Source organism: Engystomops pustulosus, chromosome 11, assembly GCF_040894005.1.
Source record: "Engystomops pustulosus chromosome 11, aEngPut4.maternal, whole genome shotgun sequence".
NCBI lineage: Eukaryota > Metazoa > Chordata > Amphibia > Anura > Leptodactylidae > Engystomops > Engystomops pustulosus.
The window spans coordinates 28,414,724-28,439,886 of record NC_092421.1 but is presented as its reverse complement, the minus strand read 5'-3'; the positions used below and the strand labels follow the sequence as shown (position 1 = coordinate 28,439,886).

General features: G+C 43.4%; 1 protein-coding gene and 1 long non-coding RNA gene across 5 annotated transcripts in view; one reads left to right on the top strand and one right to left on the bottom strand.

Moving 5' to 3' along the window:
* Positions 1-5,538, bottom strand: part of LOC140106189 (uncharacterized) — a 296,249-nt gene extending 290,711 nt beyond the window's left edge. For all 3 annotated transcript variants that reach the window (XR_011850715.1, XR_011850717.1, XR_011850716.1), the window contains exon 1: positions 5,350-5,538. This is a non-coding gene — a long non-coding RNA (uncharacterized lncRNA). The remainder of the gene's footprint in view (positions 1-5,349) is intronic.
* Positions 4,985-25,163, top strand: part of WNT8B (Wnt family member 8B) — a 57,327-nt gene continuing 37,148 nt past the window's right edge. Inside the window, exon 1 of one of the 2 annotated variants that reach the window (XM_072130465.1) lies at positions 4,985-5,064. Coding sequence is in view for 1 of the 2 variants with exons in the window: in XM_072130464.1 (XP_071986565.1) it covers positions 5,520-5,572 (53 nt within the window). In the remaining variant the exon portion in view is untranslated. Of the gene's footprint in view, positions 5,065-5,401; positions 5,573-25,163 lie in introns of those variants that run through there. The other variant, XM_072130464.1, reaches the window with a different exon arrangement.

Sequence of the window (25,163 nt, the reverse complement as noted above, 5' to 3'; positions counted from 1 at the left end):
CGTCCACCAGGTGGCGCTGCTGCGCTGAAAAGCATCTGAACGCGCTCAACTTCACCGAGCCGGACCAAGTGAAGGTAAGCGTGTCCCAAGCGACACTTTTATTGTTTTAAATGCGGCGGTTTTTCCGAATCCGTCGGGTTTTCGCTCGGCCACGTCCCCGATTTCCATTGCGTGCATACCGGCGCCGATGCAACACAATCCGATCGCGTGCGCCAAAATCCCGGGGCAATACAGGGAAAATCGGCGCAAATAGGAAATATTCGGGTAACACGTCGGGAAAACGCGAATCGGGCCCTTAGTAAATGACCCCCATTGTGTACAAGAATACAAGGTACTATAATACTGCCCGCTATGTACAAGAATATAACTACTATAATACTGCCCGCTATGTACAAGAATATAACTACCTTATATACTCGAGTATAAGCCTAGTTTTTCAGGACAAAAAATGTGCTGAAAAACCCAAACTCGGCTTATACTCGAGTCAAAAAAATAAATATATCTAAACTCACCTTTTTCGGCGACCCCTGTATATCTTCTGTGCAATCTGTCCGGCAGCGGCGGCAGGCTATATACACTGGGGCAGGGTCTGGCAGGCTATATACACTGGGGCAGGGTCTGGCAGGCTATATACACTGGGGCAGGGTCTGGCAGGCTGTATACACTGGGGCAGGGTCTGGCAGGCTGTATACACTGGGGCAGGGTCTGGCAGGCTGTATACACTGGGGCAGGGTCTGGCAGGCTATATACACTGGGGCAGGGTCTGGCAGGCTATATACACTGGGGCAGGGTCTGGCAGGCTATATACACTGGGGCAGGGTCTGGCAGGCTATATACACTGGGGCAGGGTTTGGCTGGCTATATACACTGGGGCAGGGTCTGGCTGGCTATATACTGGGGAGGCTGTGACCAGTGCATTTCCCACCCTCGGCTTATACTCGAGTCAATAGGTTTTCCCAGTATTTTTGTGGTAAAATTAGGGGCCTCGGCTTATACTCGGGTCGGCTTATACTCGAGTATATACGGTACTATAATACTGCCCGCTATGTACAAGAATATAACTACTATAATACTGCCCGCTATGTGCAAGAATATAACTACTATAATACTGCCTCCTATGTACAAGAATATAACTACTATAATACTGCCCGCTATGTGCAATCATATAACTACTATAATACTGCCCCCTATGTACAAGAATATAACTACTATAATACTGCCCGCTATGTACAATCATATAACTACTATAATACTGCCCGCTATGTACAATCATATAACTACTATAATACTGCCCGCTATGTACAATCATATAACTACTATAATACTTCCCCCTATGTACAAGAATATAACTACTATAATACTGCCCCCTATGTACAAAAATATAACTACTATAATACTGCCCCCTATGTACAAGAATATAACTACTATAATACTGCTCCCTATGTACAAGAATATAATTACTATAATACTGTTCCCTATGTACAAGAATATAACTACTATAATACTGCCCCATATTTACAAGAATATAACTACTATAAAACTGCCCCCTGTGTACAAGAATAAAACTACTATAATACTGCCCCCTGTGTACAAGAATATAATTACTATAATACTGTTCCCTATGTACAAGAATATAACTACTATAAAACTGCCCCCTATGTACAAGAATATAACTACTATAATACTGCCCGCTATGTACAAGAATATAACTACTATAATACTGCCCCCTATGTACAAGAATATAACTACTATAAAACTGCCCCCTGTGTACAAGAATAAAACTACTATAATACTGCCCCCTGTGTACAAGAATATAATTACTATAATACTGTTCCCTATGTACAAGAATATAACTACTATAATACTGCCCCATATTTACAAGAATATAACTACTATAAAACTGCCCCCTGTGTACAAGAATATAACTACTATAAAACTGCCCCCTGTGTACAAGAATATAACTACTATAATCCTGCCCCCTATGTACAAGAATATAACTACTATAATACTGCCCCCTATGTACAAGAATATAACTACTATAATACTGCCCCCTATGTACTAGAATATAACTACTATAATACTGTCCCCTATGTACAAGAATATAACTACTATAAAACTGCCCCCTATGTACAAGAATATAACTACTATAAAACTGCCCCCTATGTACAAGAATATAACTACTATAAAACTGCCCCCTATGTACAAGAATATAACTACTATAAAACTGCCCCCTATGTACAAGAATATAACTACTATAAGGCCCGTTCCACACTTGCGAGGGTGATGCGATGAACTCGCATCACACTCGCAAGGCATGCTGCCGGGATCGCACGGCCCGAACGCTGCACACCGGGAGTGAACTGACATGTACAAGAATATAACTACTATAATACTGCCCCCTATGTACTGGAATATAACTATTTTTACTACTACAACTATACCATAACACCGCCAGCCAGTCCCCTGTTTATAGTCAGCCCCCCTGTATAAAGCCAGCCTACCCCCCCCAGTGTATAGCCAGCCAGTCCCGCCAGAATACAGCCAGCTCCCCCCCCAGTATATAGCCTGCCCGCCCAGTACATAGCTAGCCAGCCAGCCCCCCCCCAGTATATAGCCAGACAGCTCGCCCCCAGTATATAGCCAGACAGCTCGCCCCCAGTATATAGCCAGACAGCTCCCCCCCAGTATATAGCCAGACAGCTCCCCCCCAGTATATAGCCAGACAGCTCCCCCCCAGTATATAGCCAGACAGCTCCCCCCCAGTATATAGCCAGACAGCTCCCCCCCAGTATATAGCCAGACAGCTCCCCCCCAGTATATAGCCAGACAGCTCCCCCCCAGTATATAGCCAGACAGCTCCCCCCCAGTATATAGCCAGACAGCTCCCCCCCAGTATATAGCCAGACAGCTCCCCCCCAGTATATAGCCAGACAGCTCCCCCCCAGTGTATAGCCAGACAGCTCCCCCCCAGTATATAGCCAGACAGCTCCCCCCCAGTATATAGCCAGACAGCCCCCCCCCCAGTATATAGCCGGACAGCTCCCCCCCCCAGTATATAGCCAGACAGCTCCCCCCCCAGTATATAGCCAGACAGCTCCCCCCCCAGTATATAGCCAGACAGCCCCCCCCAGTATATAGCCAGACAGCTCCCCCCCCAGTATATAGCCAGACAGCTCCCCCCCCAGTATATAGCCAGACAGCTCCCCCCCCAGTATATAGCCAGACAGCTCCCCCCCCCCAGTATATAGCCAGACAGCCCCCCCCCCCCAGTATATAGCCAGACAGCTCCCCCCCAGTATATAGCCAGACAGCTCCCCCCCAGTATATAGCAAATCCTGCCAGGATACAGCCAGCCCCCCCCCCAGTAAATAGCCAGCCAGTCCTGCCAGGTTACAGCCAGCCTCCACACCAGTATATAGTCAGCCCTTCCCAGTATATATCCTGCCAGCCAGCCAATCCCCAGTATATAGAAACCCCCACAGATCACTAGAACTAGGGGTTCGATGTACCTCTGCAGGATCAGCGGACCATACAGCCGCTCATGTCCGTTTTGCTCCATTCATCTCTATGGAGCTGACGGAGATCGGTGAGTGCGGCGCTCAGCAATTGGACCGCCCATTCTCCTGATCCGTGTGGGTCTTATAACTAAGTCTGTTAATAGTAACTAAAATCGTTGTTCGGATAGCACTAGGTTTGACATCGAACCAAAATGATACGATTTGGCACTTAGTCCATGGGAAACTGGCCTTATTCAGGCTTGTATATTTTTTTTCACACACTTGTACTTCTGCATAAAAAAATTAAAACATGACCTACTTTTGCAAGATGTACCAGAAAAAAAACATCCCTTGGAAATCTAAAACTCTTAAGAAACCTGTGTATTTTTAGTCCAGTCAGGAAAAGGTAAGAAAATAAATACCTATAAACCCTATTTTCTTGTATTGAGATTAGATTTCATTGTGCTGGTATATAGCATTAACATGGAATTGTCATGACTTTTGCCAATAAAGCTTTGTAAAACTGCATTTAGTTTATGTACAGCACAACTGCTCCATCTAGTGGCAATAAATAAACTTGCAGATTGAGTGCTCAGAGACTTTCCCAATGGTATGTATTATGCGTTGACACGTCGTCTTTGAAGAGCAACTCAGACAGCCGGCCTCAAGTTGTGTTCATATGTTACATTTACATCAAATTAATGCACCCATTGAGGATTTAGATACACTGCAAACCATATGCTGCGGCTTTTCACAGCTGCTTGAAAAGGTTAAAACCCAAAGGGCGCGTTCACACGTTCCACTAGCGCTGCGTTCATAACGCGACGCTAGCGCACAGGGGGAGGAGTTTGGGGCGATCGCATATGCGTTTCCAGAGATGCGATCGAGTTATTAATCGCATGCGTTTCCCGGGAAACGCATATGCGATCGGCCCGAGCCCCGCCCACTGTGCGCTAGCGTCGCGTTATGAACGCGACGATAGCGGAACGTGTGAACGCGCCCAAAGGCACGTGATGGAGGGTTTCTGTCACAATTTCTTTGTGGCTTGGGTTCCTGCAGCATGATGCTAAGGCACGCACCGCTTTGTCTGCGTTTGAAAACGCAAACGAAGACAAAGACGCACCCACTGTTTGCCCACACGCGTTTTTGGGCCATTTTTAAAAAAACCGTTAAAAAAACGCATGCGTAAAAAAACGTGGCGTTTTGAATGCGTTTTTGGCCCACTTTTAAGGCCTCGGTCACACATACCGCTAGGCGTCCGTTCATAACGCGACGCTGCGTTTCCATGTACCCCTGGCCGAGGACCTTCCCCTATGTGCTAGCGTCGCGTTAACACGTGACCGCAGCCTAAGCAGTTAAAAAACGCATGGGTTTTTAAAGAACGCATCCGGTTTTCACAGGTTTGACCAATTATCTTAATTCAAACTGGTCAAAAACGCATGTGTTTTTTGACGGACTGCTTAAAAACGCATTCAAAATGCCACATGTGCCATCACCCTTACAGGAGGCAATCTACAGCAAACTGACCCCTGTGTGTCCCTGGCTTTACATAAGTGACTTGAGAAAGGTAGGACTGAATTCACATGTGACTTTTTTGTTACTGATGCCCTATTGCAATAGTTGGTAAACTTGCTCTTTTTTAGTTTAATATACAAATATATAATGTAAAACTGTGTGAGAATTTGCCTTCAAATCCAGCAGCCACAATTTTGTGACATCATTTATAAAATATAATTGTAATGTTTTGGAAAAAAATAACTAACACCAAATACTAGGGAGATAGATGGTAACGGATGGAATTCACATATATTCCAAAAATAACAGGATTACTGTCAGAGGGGTCTGTACTCACAGTAGTTATTCCAATCTCTGTGCTCCCATGATATCCCATAGTGACTTGTGCTCTTGGCTCAGGACAGCTCCACACTCTGATCCCATGATTCTCCTCACCTGCCACTGTAATGACTTGGAGCCAGGCTGCAGGGAGCTGTGTCTTCTATCAGGTGCTGCAGATCTGTATACATGGGAGCTGGCAGCAGGATCTACATTACCCTTGTATTAGAAATTTTTTTGAGGTAGGTTTGCTTTTTATTTTTTTTCTTTTAAAAAAAAAAGCTTTATTCATTTTTACATAAATTGTACACATAACACATATATGCATCAATGTTTCCCACATTTCTTGCATATAATAAATACCATGCATAGTAAAAAATACTCTTGTACATATTAATTTACATTTCAATCCTAACATTACATTGCAATCTATACAAGAGTGAACTAGACCCAAATGGTGAGTATTTTTAAACAGTATTTGTAATCCCAAACTAATAGTGAATTTAAAAACCATATAGCAGTGATGGCGAACCTTTTAGCGGCCGAGTGCCCAAAAAGACACCCTCCTTATTTATCGTGGGGTGCCAACCAAAAATTAAAGCAGTAACTTACTGCTCCCTGTTTTTCAACAATCATATTGGCCTCCTGAGAACAGCAACACAGTAGAAAGATGGAAAATTTGCATCATTTTAGCTTCTTTCCAGTGTCCCGCTGTAGACCTGTAGGGGCCAGCAGGAGGTCCACCAAAGATAATTTGTCCCTGACTATTCATTCTCCCTCTTCCTACAGTCCCAAGTTGCGAAGTAAGTATCAAAATATGACTGAAAGCAGCATCTTTTAGGTTGCTTGGAACTGCAGGAAGATTCTATGAGTCTTGACTAGTGTGCTGGGGCGATGGCCCGGGTGCCCACACAAAGGGCTCAGAGTGCCGTCTCTGGCACCCGTGCCATAGGTTCGCCACCACTGCCATATAGGTTGCAAAACTGATACTTTATTTAAAAAAACCCATCTATGATGCAATTTTCCAACCACAACAAACAGGTGAAGCATGTGGTTTCACACCATGTTTGAATGCATTTAAAAACATTTATAACATTTTTTGCTTTTAGCGTAATTTCGCCTAACTTTGCAACTTTTACTACACTGTTGAGTAAAGTTCAGCCTTGATCGCATGCTGAGGTTGCATTGCATTTTAGCAGATGCCGTGGAAACGCGTAAAAAAAAACACATGAAAAACGTCACACAACGCATCGTGTGAAAGTGCCCAAGGGGTTGCTTTTTGTCCATCAAAAACTGTCAAAAACGGGTGCGTTCAACAGACATTAAACGGACTGCTTAAAAACGGCCCGAAAACTATTTCCAACGCCACGTGTGTCGCTAGCATAAGGTTAGTCAGTGAGGGCGTGTTCACAGGTTGCGTTTTCATTGCGTTTGAAACGCATATACAACAGCTGATGAGAGGTGATTTGCCTAATTACATTACCATTTACGTTTGTAAACACAATGTTAACGCATATGTTAACAAAACACGTGTTTACATGCGTTAATGCGTTGTTAATACATGCGTTAACGTTGCATTTACTATGCGTTTTGTAACCGGAAATGTTAACAGTGATGTAATTAGGCAAATCGCCCCTCCTCAGCTGTTGTATATGCGTTTCAAACAAAATGAAAACGCTGGTCAAAACGCAACGTGTGAACGCGCCCTGAGGGCGCATTCACATGATGCGCTGCATCGCGTTTTTTGTTGCATTCCAAAGGCTGGCGCCACACGTAGCGCTTTGTCTGCGCTTGCAAACGCAGACAAAGTCGCGCCCACCGGGGCGGGCCTCGGCCCGATCGCATCGGCGTTTCTATGGAAACGTCTGCGATCGGGAACGAGCTGCCGGTGTTTTGCGTTAATTTAAGCTTGCAAGCGCAGACAAAGCGCTACGTGTGGCGCCGGCCCCAGGCTTCAGCCTTGATCACATGCTATAAGGTTACATTGCGTTTTAGCAGATGCAGTGGAAACGCAATGTAACCTCAGCATGTGATGAAGGCTGAAGCCCTTGGAATGCGTCAACAACGCATTAAAAAACGCAACTCAATGGGGGACATTTACTTAAAGTGTCGGTGTCTGCATTGGCTTTGTTACCGATATGCTCTGGGAAAGAAGATACACATTTAATATTGTAGAGCTGTGCAGATTCATTTCTGGCGCCGAGACCATTTTCTGTCCCCGAGACCATTTTCTGTCCCTGGGACCAAAATCTGTCCCGAGCACCAGAAATGTGTCCAACAGTCCCTGCTAGACCAGTTTTCTTTTGGTCTACTTTCCGCCAGTTTACAGCGCCCAAAAATGGCTGTGACACATATTAATTGTGTCTGAGTTTCCACTCCGCCAAAGCCACGCCCCTTTTCGGAGAAGAGTCGGAGCAGCGGAAAAAGGCATTTTTTTCTGTCCCCGACAGCTAATAAATAGGTAGGAGAGCAGAACATGTGGTGAAAGCGCCACAAAACTGGCGGAAACACCATAGTAAATGTCCCCCACTGTGTCTGAGTTTCCACTCCGCCAAAGCCCCGCCCCTTTTCGGAGAAGAGTCGGAGCAGACGGAAAAAGGAATTTTTTCTGGTGCCGCCAGCCAATAAATAGGTCTGAGAGCAGAACATGTGGAATCGATCTGAAAACGCACTAACTAAAAACGGCCCATAAACGGCCTAAAAACACCACGTGTGTCCTCACCCTTTGGGTGCGATTTGGTTTGCATTTGCAAACACAGCCAAAACGCAACGTGGGACAGTGCCCTTAAGCACACTTTTAGGGCGCGTTCACACGTTGCGCTTTGGTTGCGTTTTCATTGCGTTTTAAAACACATTACAACAGCTGAGATGAGATGATTTGCTTAATTACATTACTGTTAATGTTTGTGTTTACAAAACTAATGCGTTGACAAATGTGTTTTGTTAACGCATGCAAATAGTAATGTAATTTATAAAACGCATGCTTTAAAACAATCCAAAAACATGACGTGTAGCATGTCTAGTCGTATTCTGCACCTCCTATTAGTTGGCTTTATAAATGTGGTGCAGACAGTTTCTTAGTGCAAACGTTGACAGAATTCTATCGTGGACAGATTAATAAATCTCCCTCATTGCGTTTTAACATTTATATTTATAAGTTGATGTTAACCTATTGCGTTAACTCTTGTGTTTTGTTAACCTTTTTGCACTCCTGGACTGTTCAGCTCTTCAAGGAGCTAATCCATCATCAGGAAACACCGGGTTTCTGCGGTAATCTACAGCTGACATCCCTTTGTAACACCTGCGATCTGAGCTTGCGCTCATTAAATGCTGCAGTCATTTTTTGAAAATGCCTGTGTTTTTTACCATTTTTGTCCGGTTTTCCCAATTATCTTAATTATCTTAAAACACATCCGTTTTTTAACAGACTGAGATGCATGACTAAAAACAGACTTAAAACAGGTTCAAAACGCCATGTGTGACACCACCCTTAAAGTGTTCAAAAGTTATAACCATATAAAGCGAAGCATGTCAGATTCCAAAAAAATGGGTCTGAAATGGATTAACATAATGTTAAGATAAATCAGGCAAGCCCAAAGCCATAGGCTGGTGGCACACGTGGCGTTTTGGACCCATTTCTGATAGCACATTGTAATGAATGGGTTAACCCGAAGTAGCTTCGGGTCTTCGCGAGACCCGAAGCTATCATGGCGTCGGATCGTCGCTCCCCGATGACGTCATGGGGAGCGACGATCCTCAGAAAGATGGCGGCGTCCGCGCGCCGCCGTCTTTTTGAAGCCGCCGGCACCTTTGCCGGCGGCGATCAGCAGCAGGAATACACCGGCACCGATCGCGGGTGTTACCGGTAAGCCTTTGCTGCAATATGCTATTACGTCACATGTCGGTAAGGGGTTAAGATCAAATTGTATTCTACTGCAATTGTTATCATAGATTTTGGATTAATTGTTCGATGGTCTATAAAAAGTAGATGGCTTTTGGGATGCCTGAGGTAAAACACTCACCACATTAGGACGTCTGCTGTCTATCCTTCTGGCATCCTATTCCAACTGGAGGAGCGATTGGACGAAGTCAGTCACTGAGGCATTGCCGCAGAAGCTTCGTCAGAAGCAAAATAAAGGTGTATATAATCCTGTACTCTGATAATCTAACCACATTGTCATCACACAGCACTAGAGGAATCATGAACTGTATGGTTAGAATGTTACAATGACCAGCCTAGGGAGTTATAGGAGCTAAAAAAAATTGAGGGGTTAAAATGATCTTTATTGTGTAAACATCACTAGGGGATTGTAATTTGAGAATTTTCTTCATGGGTAAACCCCTTTAAAGCCTTTTCAGGTCGCGTCCTTAAGGGGTAAATAACCTTTTAGTTACAACCTAAAAACTACCCTGGAAGTCATGGTTGACATTGTTTGCCATGAAAGACGTTCGTAGTGAGCTGGAGTGATTTTGCAACTTTTTAACAGATTTGTGCCAAAATTGTGACATTTTCATACATCAAACATCTGGAAACTAATGACGAACTTTGCAAAACGTCACAAAAAGAAAGAAAAAAAGTTTGGTAAATGCCCCCCAAGGTTTCTAGATTTAATAGAGCTTGTCCCAGTTGCAGATGCATTTACAGTAAAAGGCTTGCAATCGGGAATAAGCTATTTGTGATTTGTCAGTTAACCAGGCAAAAAACATGCAAAAACGTGTTACTTAGTTAGATATTAGATTTTTGATAGCAGCACTTAAAAGCAGAGAGCCCTCTCCATAAAGACTGAGGTCTTCCTTTACATGTGGCGTTTGAACGTCTTTTCAAAATGTAATGCACAGACTCCTCCTGCGATTGCAGTAAGATTGTGTTTGCATTGCGTTTACTGAGCACGGGCTCCACAACGCTGTGTTGTACGATTGAGGACTCATTCACACTTCAGGTTTTTTCTCAATATGTTAGCAAACCCCTCCCTGTTCCAATTAAATTGCGTTTAAGTCCAAAAGTGTGAATACAGCCTAAAGCTCTATCTAGACAGCAGTGTTGCGGTTGTATATTACATCATTGTTTGAAACTAGAAGTGGAACGCATAAGATTCCACTACTGGTTTGGGCTTTTAAATACTGAATGGGGCTTTCTGATAAAACATTATCTGTGTTATCATCATCTGTATAGAGTATAATTGGGGGGGGGGGGGAGTCGGTCACTGAAAATACAAAAACCTCTTTTAGGGAAGGGGTCTTTTCAAGCATGTGGTCTTCTAGAGAGGTTTCATTGCTTAATTTCAATTTTTTGTGAGGGCCACATTTAAAAGACCTTCTCTATGGGACAACCATGCCATTTAATAATCATAATTACTGTTTGGTGCCGTTATTCCACAGGGAAGCAGGGACTTCTTGCATCATATAAAACTACAATGCATGAAGTGAATCCGTATAGTGTATGGTAATAGCACAATCTACACTTGAATATCTAGGCTGAAAACCACTGAGAAATCTGCCAATTTCTGCTGTTTCTGTTGACGGAAATGCGGCTGTGGGACCTTACTAAATAAGCCCCGGTATCTTTTAGATGCCTTTATACACGTTCCACTGATGGGATTAGAGCCACCATTCTTCTAAAAGACTTTTATTGCTGTTCTCCATTCCAGTTATGGACACAAGGAGCTGACGCTGACACTGCTGACTCATCTGAAGAGAATTCCTGAGGGAGGCGAAGCAGATGAGAGAGACGGGGGCTTTGTATTAATTGACTCGGCTATATTATTAAGGAGGGCATGAGAGTGACCCTGGTTATATGAAGAGAAATCCACCTTGCTCATCACCCAATCTTAAGGCATTCTCTTAAACCTGGCAGTGTCAGTGAGGAGGAATGGTAGTTTGACTTTATACTGTAGCTCCCACCTCCATGACTGGAACAGAGGACATCAATAAAAGTCTTCTTTAGAAGAATGATGGCTGTAATCCCATGGATAGAGGCATCATTGGAACATGTATAAAGACAATTTGGCAAGTGCTGTGCAGCGCTATGTAATCTGTGTGTGCTATATAAATAAAAGAATTATTAACCCCTTAGAGCTACGGCGCAGAGGTATAGGGATTGTATAAAGAGGGCTCACAGGCTGAGTCCTCTTCATACAGAGGTGGGGGTTGTCGCATATTGCAGCAAACCCCCACCGCTAATAACCGCGGTCGGTGCTTAACCCTAGCCGCCGCCATCTTTATTCTGATCGCCGCGCCCCCGAACTTCATCGGAGGGCGGCGATCGGTTGCCATGGTAGCCTCGGGTCTTCGTTTGACCCGAGGCTATCTAGCTCATTGTAATGAATGAGCTGCAAAAATTCCATATATTGCAATACAGAAGTATTGCAGTATATGGTAGGAACGATCTGACCATCTAGGGTTAATGTACCCTAGATGGTCTAAGAATTAGTGAAAAAAAAAGTTTAAAAAATAAAAAAAATTAATAAAATATTAAAAATTCAAATCACCCCCCTTTCCCTACAACTGATATAAAACATAATAAACAGTAAAAATCACAGACACATTAGGTATCGCCACGTCCCAAAATGCCCGATCTATCAAAATATAAAAACGGTTACGGCCGGCGGTGACCTCCGAGACGGGAAATGGCACCCAAATGTCCGAAATGCGACTTTTACACCTTTTTACATGACATAAAAAATGGAATAAAAAATGATCAAAATGTCGCACAGACCTCAAAATGGTACATTGCAGATGTATTTAAACATCTGCAATGTGTTCTTCACACATATATATTGTTCTTCACATGCTATTTTGGGCGCACCGTTCCGCGCGTATCTCCCGACAAGTAAGCAGATGTGCCGAACATCTGTAATCTATTCTGCACTGTGTTCTGCACTGTGTTTTTCTCTTAAATGATCCTGTGTTCACTGTGTTCAATGTTTTTATTCTATTCTTCACTGTTCTTCACATCTGCTAACTTGTCGGGAGATAATATACGCGCGGAACAGTGAAGAATAGATCGCAGATGTTTGCAACTTATCAGAAGACATTATTTTTCAATTAAATAACACATTTTAATCCCAAACCATGGTCCCTTTGAAAAATGCTCGAGTCTCCCATTGAATCGCGCGTGAAAAACGCGCCAAAAACGCAAAAAAACGCTAACAACACGTGCGGGAAAAACGCAAAAACGCTAATTACTCCAAGGAAAAATGGAACAAAAACGCAGGCAAAAACGTCAGTTTTTCACGCATTGCACCCTGACGTGAAATGCAACGCTAGTGTGGAAGGGGCCTTAGACTGCACACATTAGGAGAGATGTATTAATATGTGGGTCATTAGACCAGAGCAGAGTAGAACGAGACAAATCTCTTCTGCTGCAGATGAATCCCTGTGTCTGATGGTGATTAATCTGGTGCAGTACAAGACTGGGGGTTGTACTTTGCACCTCCTATTTTTTGGCCTAGTTTGCTGCCCCATGATATTGAATTTTCTAGCAGATGAAATGAATTGTTTGACATGGGTTATTTTCTGTATAGTCACTCCCCCTAGTTACCAAAGACACGCTGATTTTTCAGATACCGGTAAGTCGTAAAGCTGTCTGAAACCTTCAATAAATCTGGTGCACAGCATTTCAGGTACAAATTCCTCTAGTTTTCTGGCGGAGACAGATTGATACATTTCCCCCAGTGTTTAATCTGGTGCAGCAGTACACTATTTTTCTGGTAAAGGACATCTAGGACCGATTTGGCAAGCTCTGTGCAGCGCTGCATTATCTGTGTGCGCTATATAAATAAAGGAATTCTAATAATAACATACCTTTTGGTTGTCTTCTCTTCTTTGGTAAACACTTTTTATTACTTTCCACCACAGACACATTGTTATATGAAATATGCAGAGGTGCTTAGAGGGGTTTTCCAAGGGTATAAAAAAAACCCTTTGGTGGCCAGGATCGGGCAGGTTAAACAAATTAACATGTACTTATCTCCCAGCGTCCAGCAATGCAATCTCTCCAGTCCGTTCCCCATGTAAACAAACAGAGGCACAGAAGCCACACTGCGTGTAACTTCCGGCTGGCTGCGTTGGCCGGCCAGCTCACCCATCCCTATACCCAGCGTTGTATCAAAATATTTATTTTAAATAAGTGTCTGCTGGAAAGTAATAAGCAGTGTTTAATAAAGAAGAGAAGACAACTAATTGGTGTGTCATAGGAATCAACCATCAGTATATCTGATGGTACATATCCTACTAGCCCCTTAAGGACGCAGGGTTTTTTTGCTCATTTCTCGCTCTACACCATCAAAAATCCATAACTTTTTCATCTTTGTGTACAGAGCTGTGGGAGGGCTTATTTTGTGCGTAACAAATTTTGCTTCTCCGTCACATTATTTATTATTAAGCTGGGGAAAAAATTCCAAATGTGGAAAAATTTGAAAAAAAATCATGTTCGCCTTGTTGTGGGCTCAATTTTTACTACTTTCACCGTGCGTTCCAAATAACACCTCTGCTTATTCTTTGGTTTGGTACGATCATGGTGATACCAAATTTATATAGGTTTTATTGTGTTTTAACACATTTTCAAAAGTTAAACGATTGTGTACGAAAAAGAAAAACATATTTTCACCATCTTCTGACGCTAATAACTTTTTCATACTTTGGATGTACAGAGCTGTGTTGTATGGTATAAAAGTCTCGTTTCCTTTGGACACTATTTTCTGTCGTTCACCGCCGGCAATAACCGTTTTTATATTTTAATTGATTGGGCATTTTGGGACTATTGTGTCTGTGATTTTTACTGTTTATTACGTTTTTATATTCGTTCTAGGGAAAGGAGGCGATTTGGACTTTTAGGTTTTTTTTCTTTTTACTATATTTTTAGACCCTCTTGGGTAGATTAACCCTAGATGGTGTGATCGTTCCTACTGTATTGCAGTATATGGCATTTTTGCACAGTATTCATTACAATGTGCCACTGGCTCAATGTAACAAATCTTCAGAAAGCAGACAGCCTCAGATCTGACAAAGACCTGAGGCTGTCATGGCAACCAATCTTTTAAATGAGGTCAAGCGAGGTGCTGTGGCATCCTGTGGAAACTATTAAACTTTATAAGCGCTATTTTAAAACAATGTTTGTGGGTACCCTGATAATAAATACCCATCTCTCTTAATCTTGGTGATCTGCACAATTGGCTTATCTCTCATCTATAGGATCTTTGATTGTCTTTTCCCATTCAAAAGTGAGATCTTGCAAAGGGGTTCAGGTTGACAGCATATATCACGACTGGGAATAATGGCCAAGCTGACTGTGTGGCTGCTTATGACTGCCAAGCTACCAATACCCACATTGGGAGTAGAAATATATAAGGAGAGAAGGGGCGCTCCTATAGAGTAGTATTGTTGTTGACAATAATTAGTATAATAGTTAAGAAACTACTAACCTTCTGGGGTTGTGCTGTTGGGCACAACTCCAATGTAGGCTTGGGATGTATTTATTAATACACGTGGTGACGTTTTCCTGCTGCCTCGCTCCTGGGGGTGTCCCGTTTCCAAGTTGGATGACAATTCCCAGTAAGAGAATCCAAGAAATGGTAGGTATTTGAGCGATAAAAAGGCGCTGGATACTTTAGCCAAAGGTAAATGGCTTTTATTTTATGATAAAATTACATAAATAAATAAATAATAAAAGAATTAGAACAACGCGTTTTCGCGCCCGAACTGAGCGCTTCATCTGGTTCATGTCATGGTGAAAAACACCTCGATATTTAAAGGTAAATTTGGGTCACAAGGGGCATGACTGTTTCCGGTCAGCTGGTTTTTTTGACAGGTAAATAGAGCAACATGAAATACATTGAAAAATAAAACCAATGTTTGTACATACAGGGAAGTCATATTTATAAATATAAGTTTAAAAATAAAGATGTACGATAATTAATAATCTTAACTTGGATGGAATGACACAAGGATGGATGTGTTATGTTGGTGAACAGTTCGGCGCTCCTGATCGATACGTTGAGGAAGATGGCTGAAAAACGCTTGAGAACTACTGTTACGGAAGCTGTAAGGGGTCGGAATAGAACTACTACTACGGAAGCCGACTCGGGCCAAAAAAGGTACGGATTTTCTGTTGGTGATTAGCTGTCTGGAAGTTGTATGGAAACTGTCTAAGCAGAACTGGCATTGCGTATGCCGGAAAGTGACATCCCGCGATTCGATCTGATGTAGAGGGGAGAAAAAGAGGTGAGATTCAGGTGAAGAAATGGAGCTCTATTTAGAGGATGGTTTCATTTGCTTCATTTAGCCCTACTGGAGATAATGTATTGAGCTTAAAAATCCAATAAACTTCGCGTCTGCAGAGTGTTTGGAAGCGGTTTGCTGTGGTTTCGGGTATGTGATCTATAGGCATGATGGAAATTGGAAATGTTGATTTTGGATGTTTTAAAGCACAATGTTTGGATAGACCATGAAGTAAAAATTTTTTCTTTATAGTTTCTCGATGTTTATTGAGACGGTTACGTAGTGGTTGGACGGTCCTGCCAATGGATTGCAGGTGACAGATGTTGCATTCTATAAGATATATCACATATTTAGTTTGACAGGACATATTATAATTGATGGTATATGTTTCTTTTGTATTATTTGACTTGAAATGGGAGCCTATATTTATTGATTTGCAGCAGAGGCATCTTTTTCCACTGCATTTTTTGATGCATCCCTTTTCGTTGTTGGTTTTTGTTGTTTTGTGTTGTCTTAGAACACTGGGTGCTAGGATGTTTATGATGCTAGCTGATTTTCTATAGGTAATTTTTGGCTGTTTTGGTAGGTAGTTTCCTAGATAGATGTCTTTTGTTAGGATATACCAGTGTTTTTTTAAAACGTTTCTGATTTCTTTGTGTTTTGTGTTGTATCGGGTGATGAAATTAGTTTCATAAGATTTCGGTTTGTTTTCTATTGGTGTGTTCTTTTTTTTTTTTTTTTTTTTTTTTTTTTTTTTTTTTTTTAAAATTTAAACCCAACTCATCTTCCCAACAAGACAACCTCAACGACAAGGCGCACACTGCCTTCCAAGCATTTCCCGCCAAAAGAGCCAAGATCGCGACTATCTCTGCTGCTGAATGAGCCAGGACGCCACTGAACTCCAATCCAAGAGAGACTCACCAACCTCATGTAGGAACACCGCCACTTTGTCTCCCAACTCATCCTCCCAACAAGACAACCTCAACGACAAGGCGCACACTGCCTTCCATGCATCTCCAGCCAAAAGAGCCAAGATCGTGACTGTGTCCGTTGCTGAATGAGCCAGGACGCCACTGAACTCCAATCCAAGAGAGACTCACCAACTCCATGCAGGAACACCGTCACCCCGTCTCCCAACTCACCTTCCCAACAAGACAACCTCAATGATAAGACGCACACTGTTTTCAATGCATTTCTCGCTAAAAGAGCCAAGATCGTGATTATCTCTGTTGCTGAATGAGCTAGGACGCTATTCAACTCTTTTTTTTTTTTTTTTTTTTTTTTTTACTTAAGCTTTATTTTTCAACAAGTTATAAAATACAAAAGGGTAAAATCACAGAGAAAGCAGTTTACATTTTCCGTTTGAGTGACCCTTACAGGACCATAATTCATCTGTGTGACATCTTTCTATTACATACAAGGTCCTGACTCCCCCCCCCCCTCCATTCCCCAACCCCCCCCCCCCTCGGCGACTGGCGACGGATCCCTTCAAGAAAGCTAACCGATATTCATTGACATAGATGGAGAAAGGATCAACAAAGAGAGATAAAAGCGCAGGGCTGCTGTTCACGGGCGGTTCAGCCAAATATCCCTCGAACTATCTCTACAGATCCCTGTGTCGAATTCCTCCCATTTTTCCGCTAAGAATAGTGTATCCATTCTTTCTTCCCACCTCTTAATCATTGGTGCCTCTGTGTCTTTCCAATGGCTCAGAATTAATAATCTTGCCAGAAATAAGCCCTTCCATACACTCGCGATATATCCCGGGGGGCCAACAATGCCTTTCTTCGTGCCCAGGATGCAAACCTGCAAGTTTAAGGAGATACTGCAATTGAATATTGCTTGTAATTTATCCAGGACCAGTGTCCAATAGCGGTGTAGTTTTGGGCATCTCCATAACATGTGCACAAGATCGGCATCTATCAGGTTGCACCTTGGGCACATTTCATCCTTCTTTTTCCACATATAATTTAGCCGTTTCGGCGTCATGTGCACTCGGTGTATTATGAAGATTTGAGAAATTACATGAGACATGTTTTTGATCGTTTTTCTCATCATCTGTAGAGAGTCTACCCATTCCTCCACTGTCAGGTCAGGTACGTCATTCTGCCATTTAACTAAACATTCTATTGCAGGGGGTTCATGCTTCTCTTGCATCATTATCTTGTAGACCCTAGACAATAGACCCTTCCGGGTTGTAGGGTTCAGCAGATCCTTTAGTGGGTGTTCTTCCTGCAAGAAGTCCTTGTCTGAGAGACAAACACTTAGGGCACTCTTAAGTTGGGCATAGAAGAACCAATCCCCCCCCCCTAGACCAAATTCCAAAGCCATTCCCTCAAAGGATTTTAAACCCCTTTGATCTATCACCTGGTGCAAAAACCTAACCCCTATTCCCCTCCAAAATCTCAGAGACTCCGTCGATACCGGGGTCCATTTTACAAAACCACACAGAGGTGTTACACTCAAATACCCATTTATACCTTTTTTCCTTTTGATCTGATCCCAAACCCATTGTATTAGTGTGAAAATCAAGTATTCATCCTGCTGTGAAAATTTCTTAAAGACACCAGTTTCCAACAGACTCCATATATCATAATCACATAAACACCCGTATTTCTTTTTTAACATATAATTCATCATTTCTTTATCACTATCAATAATATTTTGCCATTGTGCTGCAATAAAATAACTCAAAAAATCCGGTAGAGCTAAACCACCATTCTCTATTGGAGCGTGCAACTTTTTCAAACTAACCCGTGCATTTTTCCCATTCCAAACCAATTGCCTTAGAAGAGAGTCTAGGGTGAAAAAGACCTTCCTGGGGATCATCATTGGGCTGTTTTGAAATATAAATAAAATCTGAGGCAGCAATACCATTTTGAAGATAACAACTCTCGCTGCCATGGGTAGATTCAACTTTTCCCACACAGCGACTTTCTGTCTGATCTTAAATAATAGAGGCTTTACATTTAGCTCGATGTAATCCTTTGGCCTATTGCTAATTGTGATCCCCAAATAGCTCATCTTTTCTACTACCGGGAGGTTTTCAATAGAGGTTGGTATCGATGATGAGGGATCCAGGGGCAGACAGGCAGATTTATTCCGATTAATTTTGATGCCCGATATACTGCTAAATTTATCAATCAAGTCCATCACCACCCTTATCCCCTCTACTGAGTTGTCCAGAAACAGAAGCATGTCATCGGCATACAGCTGTATTCTTACTTCTCTGTATCCCCATACCAGCCCCCTTATGTTAGCTGCAGATCTAATACTACATGCCAGGGGCTCCAATACCACTGCAAACAGTAGAGGGGATAAGGGGCAGCCCTGCCTTGTTCCCCTGTATAGCTGCCAAGCGGCCGATGCCTTCCCATTAATGCTTATTCTAGCCGAGGCCCCCCCATATAATAGCTTCACCCAGCCAACGAACTGCGGGCCGAACCCCATTCTCCTCAATACGAGCCATATATAGTCCCACTCGACGCGGTCAAATGCCTTGACCGCGTCGAGGGAGACAATCGTACGGCATCCTGCTGCCTCGCTCGGACATTGCATACACCACCATGTTCGCAAGATGTTATCCCTGACCGATCTCCCCGGCATGAACCCCGACTGATCGCCGTGTACCACTCGGCGCACCACCCTCTGCAACCTTGTTGCGAGTATTTTGGCCAGCAGCTTATAGTCGGTGTTCAGCAGGGAGATCGGCCGGTATGCATCAAGATCCGTATGACATTTCCCCTCCTTGAGGATCAGGACAATAATGGCTTCCCTCATTGATTGGGGCAGTAGGCCCACAGACACTGAATGGTTAAAGACCTTCAGTAAAAAGGGGAGTATTACTTCCGCATATTGCAGTAGTACATCTGGTGGTATCCCATCTGTGCCAACAGCTTTCCCCTTGGGGAGGCTTTTTAGGGCTTCAATCATCTCTTCCATCTGCAAGGGGCGTTCCAGAGCGTCCCTCTCCTCCATTGGCAGCGTCGGAACAGGAACCTCCGACAGTATCCTATTTATTTCCTTTTCTCCCACCTTCAGTTCAGAGGAATACAGCTTCTCAAAAAATAGTCTAAACTCTTCTCTGATCCCTTCCTGGGATGTTACCAAGGTCCCATCTTTCCCTTTTATCCCCCCAATGGGGCTCTTTTTATTTTGACTTTTTAACAAATCAGCCAGGTTTTTCATTGATATGTAATGTCCCCGAATGGCCTTCTGACTCTGTTTTTTAGCCTCCCGAGCAGCTCTCTCAAAACAATATCTCCTGAGGCATTCCTGTGCTTCTAACCACATGCTCTTATTCTCCTCAGTGGGATTATGCAAAAACTTAGCCTCCAGTTCCTCTACCTTATCCTGAGCTAGTTGGAGGGCAGCCGCCTTCTTTTTTTTATAAAGCAGGACCTGATCATGAATGGTCCCCCTTAGGTACGCCTTCAATGCGTCCCACACTATCCTAACATCCTGCCCCTCCGAATTCCTAGCCAAAAAGGATATAATTTCTTCATTTAAGTCTATGCTGCCTTTTATAAGGTTAAACCAAAAGGGCTTCACCTTATAAAATGTAATACCGGTCTCTTTCTTTTTATCCAATGTAAACCAGACTGGAGAGTGATCAGAGAGGCCTCTAGCACCAATTGCCACCTCCTTCACCAATTCATATCCAAATTCGTTCACCAGAACCATATCGATCCTGGAGAGAGATGCACATGTCTTAGAGTAGCAAGTATAGACTCTCTTTTCGGGGTGCCTCTCCCTCCAAATATCTCTATAGCCCAATTCAGCAACCAGCCTACCAAATACTGTATTGGATACTTGGCCCGGTGTAGTGCCCTGTAGGCTGGCTTTACATCTATCCAGGCCCGCATTCATTACATGGTTAAAATCACCTATCAAGTAGGTAGGTACCCCTTCATACGACCCCAGTTGATTTACAATATCTACTAATACTTCCAATGGTGCCACTGGGGGGAGATAAATACCTACTATCACCATACTAACACCGTTCAAAGAAGCATGCAGAATGACATACCTGCCTAGCGGATCTATCTTGACCCTATGCTCTTCAAAGCAGATCTTTTTGCTTATCATGATGCTAACCCCTCGTGCATATGATGAGAATGTGGAGTGAAAATAATTACTAAGCCATGGTTTATACATTCTCTTACAGTTTTCTCCCACAAGATGCGTTTCTTGTAGGCAGATCACATCTGGCTGAAATGAACAACAAAGGTCAAAGACCGCTTTTCTTTTTAATTTATCTCCGAGGCCACGTACGTTCCAAGATAGCACTTTCAGCATATCAACTTAGACAAAAAAGAAAAGGAACATACGTGGCCCCCATGAATTCTCTGAAGTTCCGTCCATCGCCGGTCGCCAAGGCCATCCCTCCCACCTACCCTCCCCCCACCCGATGTCCAGAGTAATAGTAACCCTAGACTCATCCTGGAGCAATAACGTGGCTAGGGCCGGTGTGCCCGCCTGGTAGCCTAGGTTTTCAGAACCCTCTCCACCCACTCATTTGCTTCCTTCGCATCTTCAAAGAAAAGTGCTTTCCCTTCATGCATTACCTTAAACTTAGCTGGGTACAGCAGCGAGTAAGCGATCCCCTTCTCTTTTAATCTTTTTTTAAGGCTTACATAACTGACTCGTTTTTTTTGTACCTCTTGCGGATAGTCCGGGAAGAGCATAATAGGGGCGTTATTAAATTTCAAATGATCCATGGATCTTGCTGCTTTTAGGATATTATCCCTATCTCTTGATGACAAAAACCGCACCAGTATATTTCTTGGGTGCGCCCCTGCGGGGCGGGCACTAGCTGGGACCCGGTGGGCACGATCTACCAAGAACACTCCGGTGCATGTCCCCTCAGGAAAGGTGGCTTGTATCCATTCTGTCACAAATTTAGTAGTATCTTTTCCCTCCGACCCTTCCGGGAACCCCACTAATCGAAGGTTATTTCTTCTGGAGCGGTTTTCCAGATCTATCAACTTATGCTGGGATTCTGCATCTCTCTTTTCTAGTTCTTTAACCCTCTTCGTGAGATCAGCTATTGAGTCCTCCACGGTCCCCACTCGCTCCTCCACCTCCTCTGTTCTAACCCTGAGTTTACTCATATCTTCCCTGACCAGGGATATTTCACTCTTTAATCCTCCTATCTCTTTTAGCACATTGCCCACTGCTGTGAGACATTGAGTTATCTGCAACGAAATATCTTTCAGAGAGATACTCGCTTCCCCCTCGTCACTCCCACCCATGCTATCCTCGGCAACAGATTTATCCATTGCATCCTCAGCGGATAGTGGCATAACCACTACACCCTTGCATTTTTCTTCATTCTTGCTTCCCTTAGTCTGGGGAGCACCTGGAGACTGCAAGTATCTCTCCATTTTCCCATCTTTTTTTTTGCCTCCGGGTGAGCCTCCTACATCTGAGAGCCTGGACTTTGTAGCATTTTTTGGCTGTCTCTTGCTACCCATTCCTGTTTTAAGTCAAGAGAGGGGGAGAGGAGAAGCAGCAGAGAGGAAAGACAGATATATCAATCAGTGTATGTGTATGTCCAAATAGATCCTTCAAACACACTTTCCTCAAAAACAGATTATTTACAGCACTTGAGTATTATGCGATAGATTAATAAACAGATTACAATAACCCAAGCACCATCTGCCAGTAAATATTCTCAGCGGCAGACTCAGAAAAGGTCGGGATTCTCGCACCAAATAACACACAAAATCAACAGAAAAAGTAAAGTTTTTAAAGTCGGTCCTGAATGTTGTTATTTTGCAGAGCCCGTTTAGGAAAAAAAAAAAGCAGTTAGTTGATGCCGGAGCTGACACAAAACAGGTTAGTCACATATCTCTTTTGCAAGGGTGGAGAAAGAGATTTAACGTCCAGAGATAGAGGGAGTTTCCACAAGCCGCCGATCTCAGTAAAGAGACCTTAAGCGCCTCAATAGCGCATAGTGCCCAAATCAACAGTGCTTTTCTCAAAACTGGTCGACATCAGCAAGATTAACCTCTGCAGTGCACTCAGTTTCCTTAATTGTTCTCACAAGTTTGAGCGCAACGTGCCAATAGCTGGTACTAAATAATGCCGAATATACAAGAGTCTTAAACAGCGGCACCGTAGAGCGCACAGACAGTATGGATTGTTATTAGATAGGTAAATATTAGCTGAGAGAAGATCGGCTTGAGGCAAGCATTACATAGAAAGAAGCAAGCAGACACACAATGCCTTGGAGAATGGAGACACAGTCAGCGTAGATTAGTAATAATTTGTTAGTATAGCTGAGAAGAGGTTAACTTGAGGACTGGCGTTACAAAGTGGAAAGTAAACAGTCACCCACAGCCGTGGGAAAGGAGGTCGCAGGCAATTCACTGGCGATATCCAAACACATAAAATTATCTCACCGCTTCCGTGCACGGTTGCCCTCGGAGAGTTTCCAGTAGAGACAAGGCAAAGGCCCCTGGTCCCAGGGCCGCCGGCTTATCTTCAGCTGAGCAGCGCTCCTCGGCTGTCAGGGTCCCCCGCAAGGTGCTCCACTCACAGCAGTTTGCCGATGGTCCAGGGCCTCGAATATGGCACCTGTTGCGTTGGCCAGCAGGGCAGTGCAGGACACGACCGCAGTATACCCAGCCACCGGGCTTGGCACCGGTCCTCCGATGTTAATGGCACCGGTACTGTAGTTACCCGGGCTGGACAAACGCGTAGTCTCAACTTGCTTCCCGGGGTCAGCGAGAGGTGTGCTCGTTTCCTACTGTCATCACGCTGTTTTCCCAGCCAGGTCATAGGCGGTGCAAACAAACATTGCTGCAGGGTATCAGCGCATGGAAGTTGCGAGCGGAGGGGAGGATTAGCTCCAGGCGCGGCACATCGTTCCTCCTAGCGCTGTGCGGCTCGCGCTACGTCATTCCGTAGCGTGCAGCACGTACCATGCTCCTCCCTCCCTTTCCTGTCGTCGTGACGCTATTCCGGTGTGTTCTTTTTTGTGATACAATCCATCTGTTGTAAAGGTCTTGTTTTGTGATAGGCACGTTTTAGTAGATGTTTCGGGTATCCTTTTTCACTAAAAATTTCTAATTCTTTTGTATTGTGAAAACGGAATATTATTAATCCATTTTTTATAGTGAGAACTTGAGTATTCCAGATAATTGTTGGAATCGACTGTTTTGAAGTGGGTTTTGGTTTTAAAAGTGTTCTGTTCATGGTAAATGGTGAGATCGAGGAAGACAATTTCAGTGGTATTTTTTTCCACAGTAAATGAGATTCCCCAGTCGTTTTCATTGAGATAATTATGGAATTTTGAAATTTCATCTTCCGATCCTGTCCATATAAGGAACAGGTCATCGATGTAACATCTATATAGTGTGATTTTTTGAAAAAAAGGGTTTTTGGGGTTCTGTATGCAAATTTCTTCAAACACTCCCATGAAGAGGTTTGCAAAAGAGGGAGCTACACGGGTCCCCATGGCTGTTCCGAGTTGTTGATGGTATAAGTCAGTGTTATAGGTAAAGTAGTTATTTTCTAGTACTATCTTAAGGCATTCGAGGATGCCTTTTTTCATTGGACATGGAGGGTTCTTTTTTCAAGTGGTGGTTGACACATTCAATGCCTTTTTGATGGTCTATATTTGAGTTCAATGAGTTGACGTCCAAGGTGACAAACCACGTATCTTCTTTTCGTTCGTGTTCATGCAGTTCTTTAATTAGTTGATCAGAATCTTTTAAGTAACTTGGAAGGTTTATGACCAGATTTTGTAGCCATACAATACCCACATTGGGGCACATTTACTTACCAGTCCCTGGTGCGTTCCCTGAACTGGAATGTCCGACTGGAATGCATTGTGCTGCGATTTACTTAGATTGTGCGCCCGATTTCCTGGATGTGTCGCTTTCCCGATCAGGTCCGACAGAGTTCAATTTCTTCTTCCCGGTGTATATAAGTGCATTGTCTTGCGACACAATTTTAAACTTAAATCCCGCTGTCACTCTGAATCCATTGGATCGTGCAACAGACCACCCCTTGGTTTCTGTCGCATGAAAGCAGATGCAGTTGCGCCAAAATCCGATTGCTGGCGACCCAATCCCCTTCTAAATACGAAAGTGTGTTCCGCGGACCCTTAGTAAATAAGCCCCATTGTGTTTATGAGACTCACCGACTAAAGCACACAGACATGGGAAGGTAGATGAAACGTGGATTTGAAAAAGTGCGGATTCCCAAGAGCTCAGTTATTGGAGACATGGAAGCCTTGAATTATGTTCTGCAACTGGTGACACTGCTCTGATGACTTAGTCATCTTTAATACAGCTTATCATGAACCCATCAAGTCCCCTTACACCATTGGTGTCTCTTATGCTCATTGAGTATGACCCCTTTACCCCACCCCCCTTGCGTTGCCCATGTATTTGGACATGTGTACTCTAATACTTAGGTTCTCGACCTGTGATATGTGTGTCCCAAAGAGTACATGCCATATCTCTAGATGATACTAGCATTGAGATTTTCATTATCGAACTCTGAGCCCAGTGACTTAGAGGTCAGCGTCCAATATATTTTGGAGAGGATAGAAAGGCAGACAAGGGGAAACCGAATGGCGCTCATAGAGTAGTATTGTTCTGT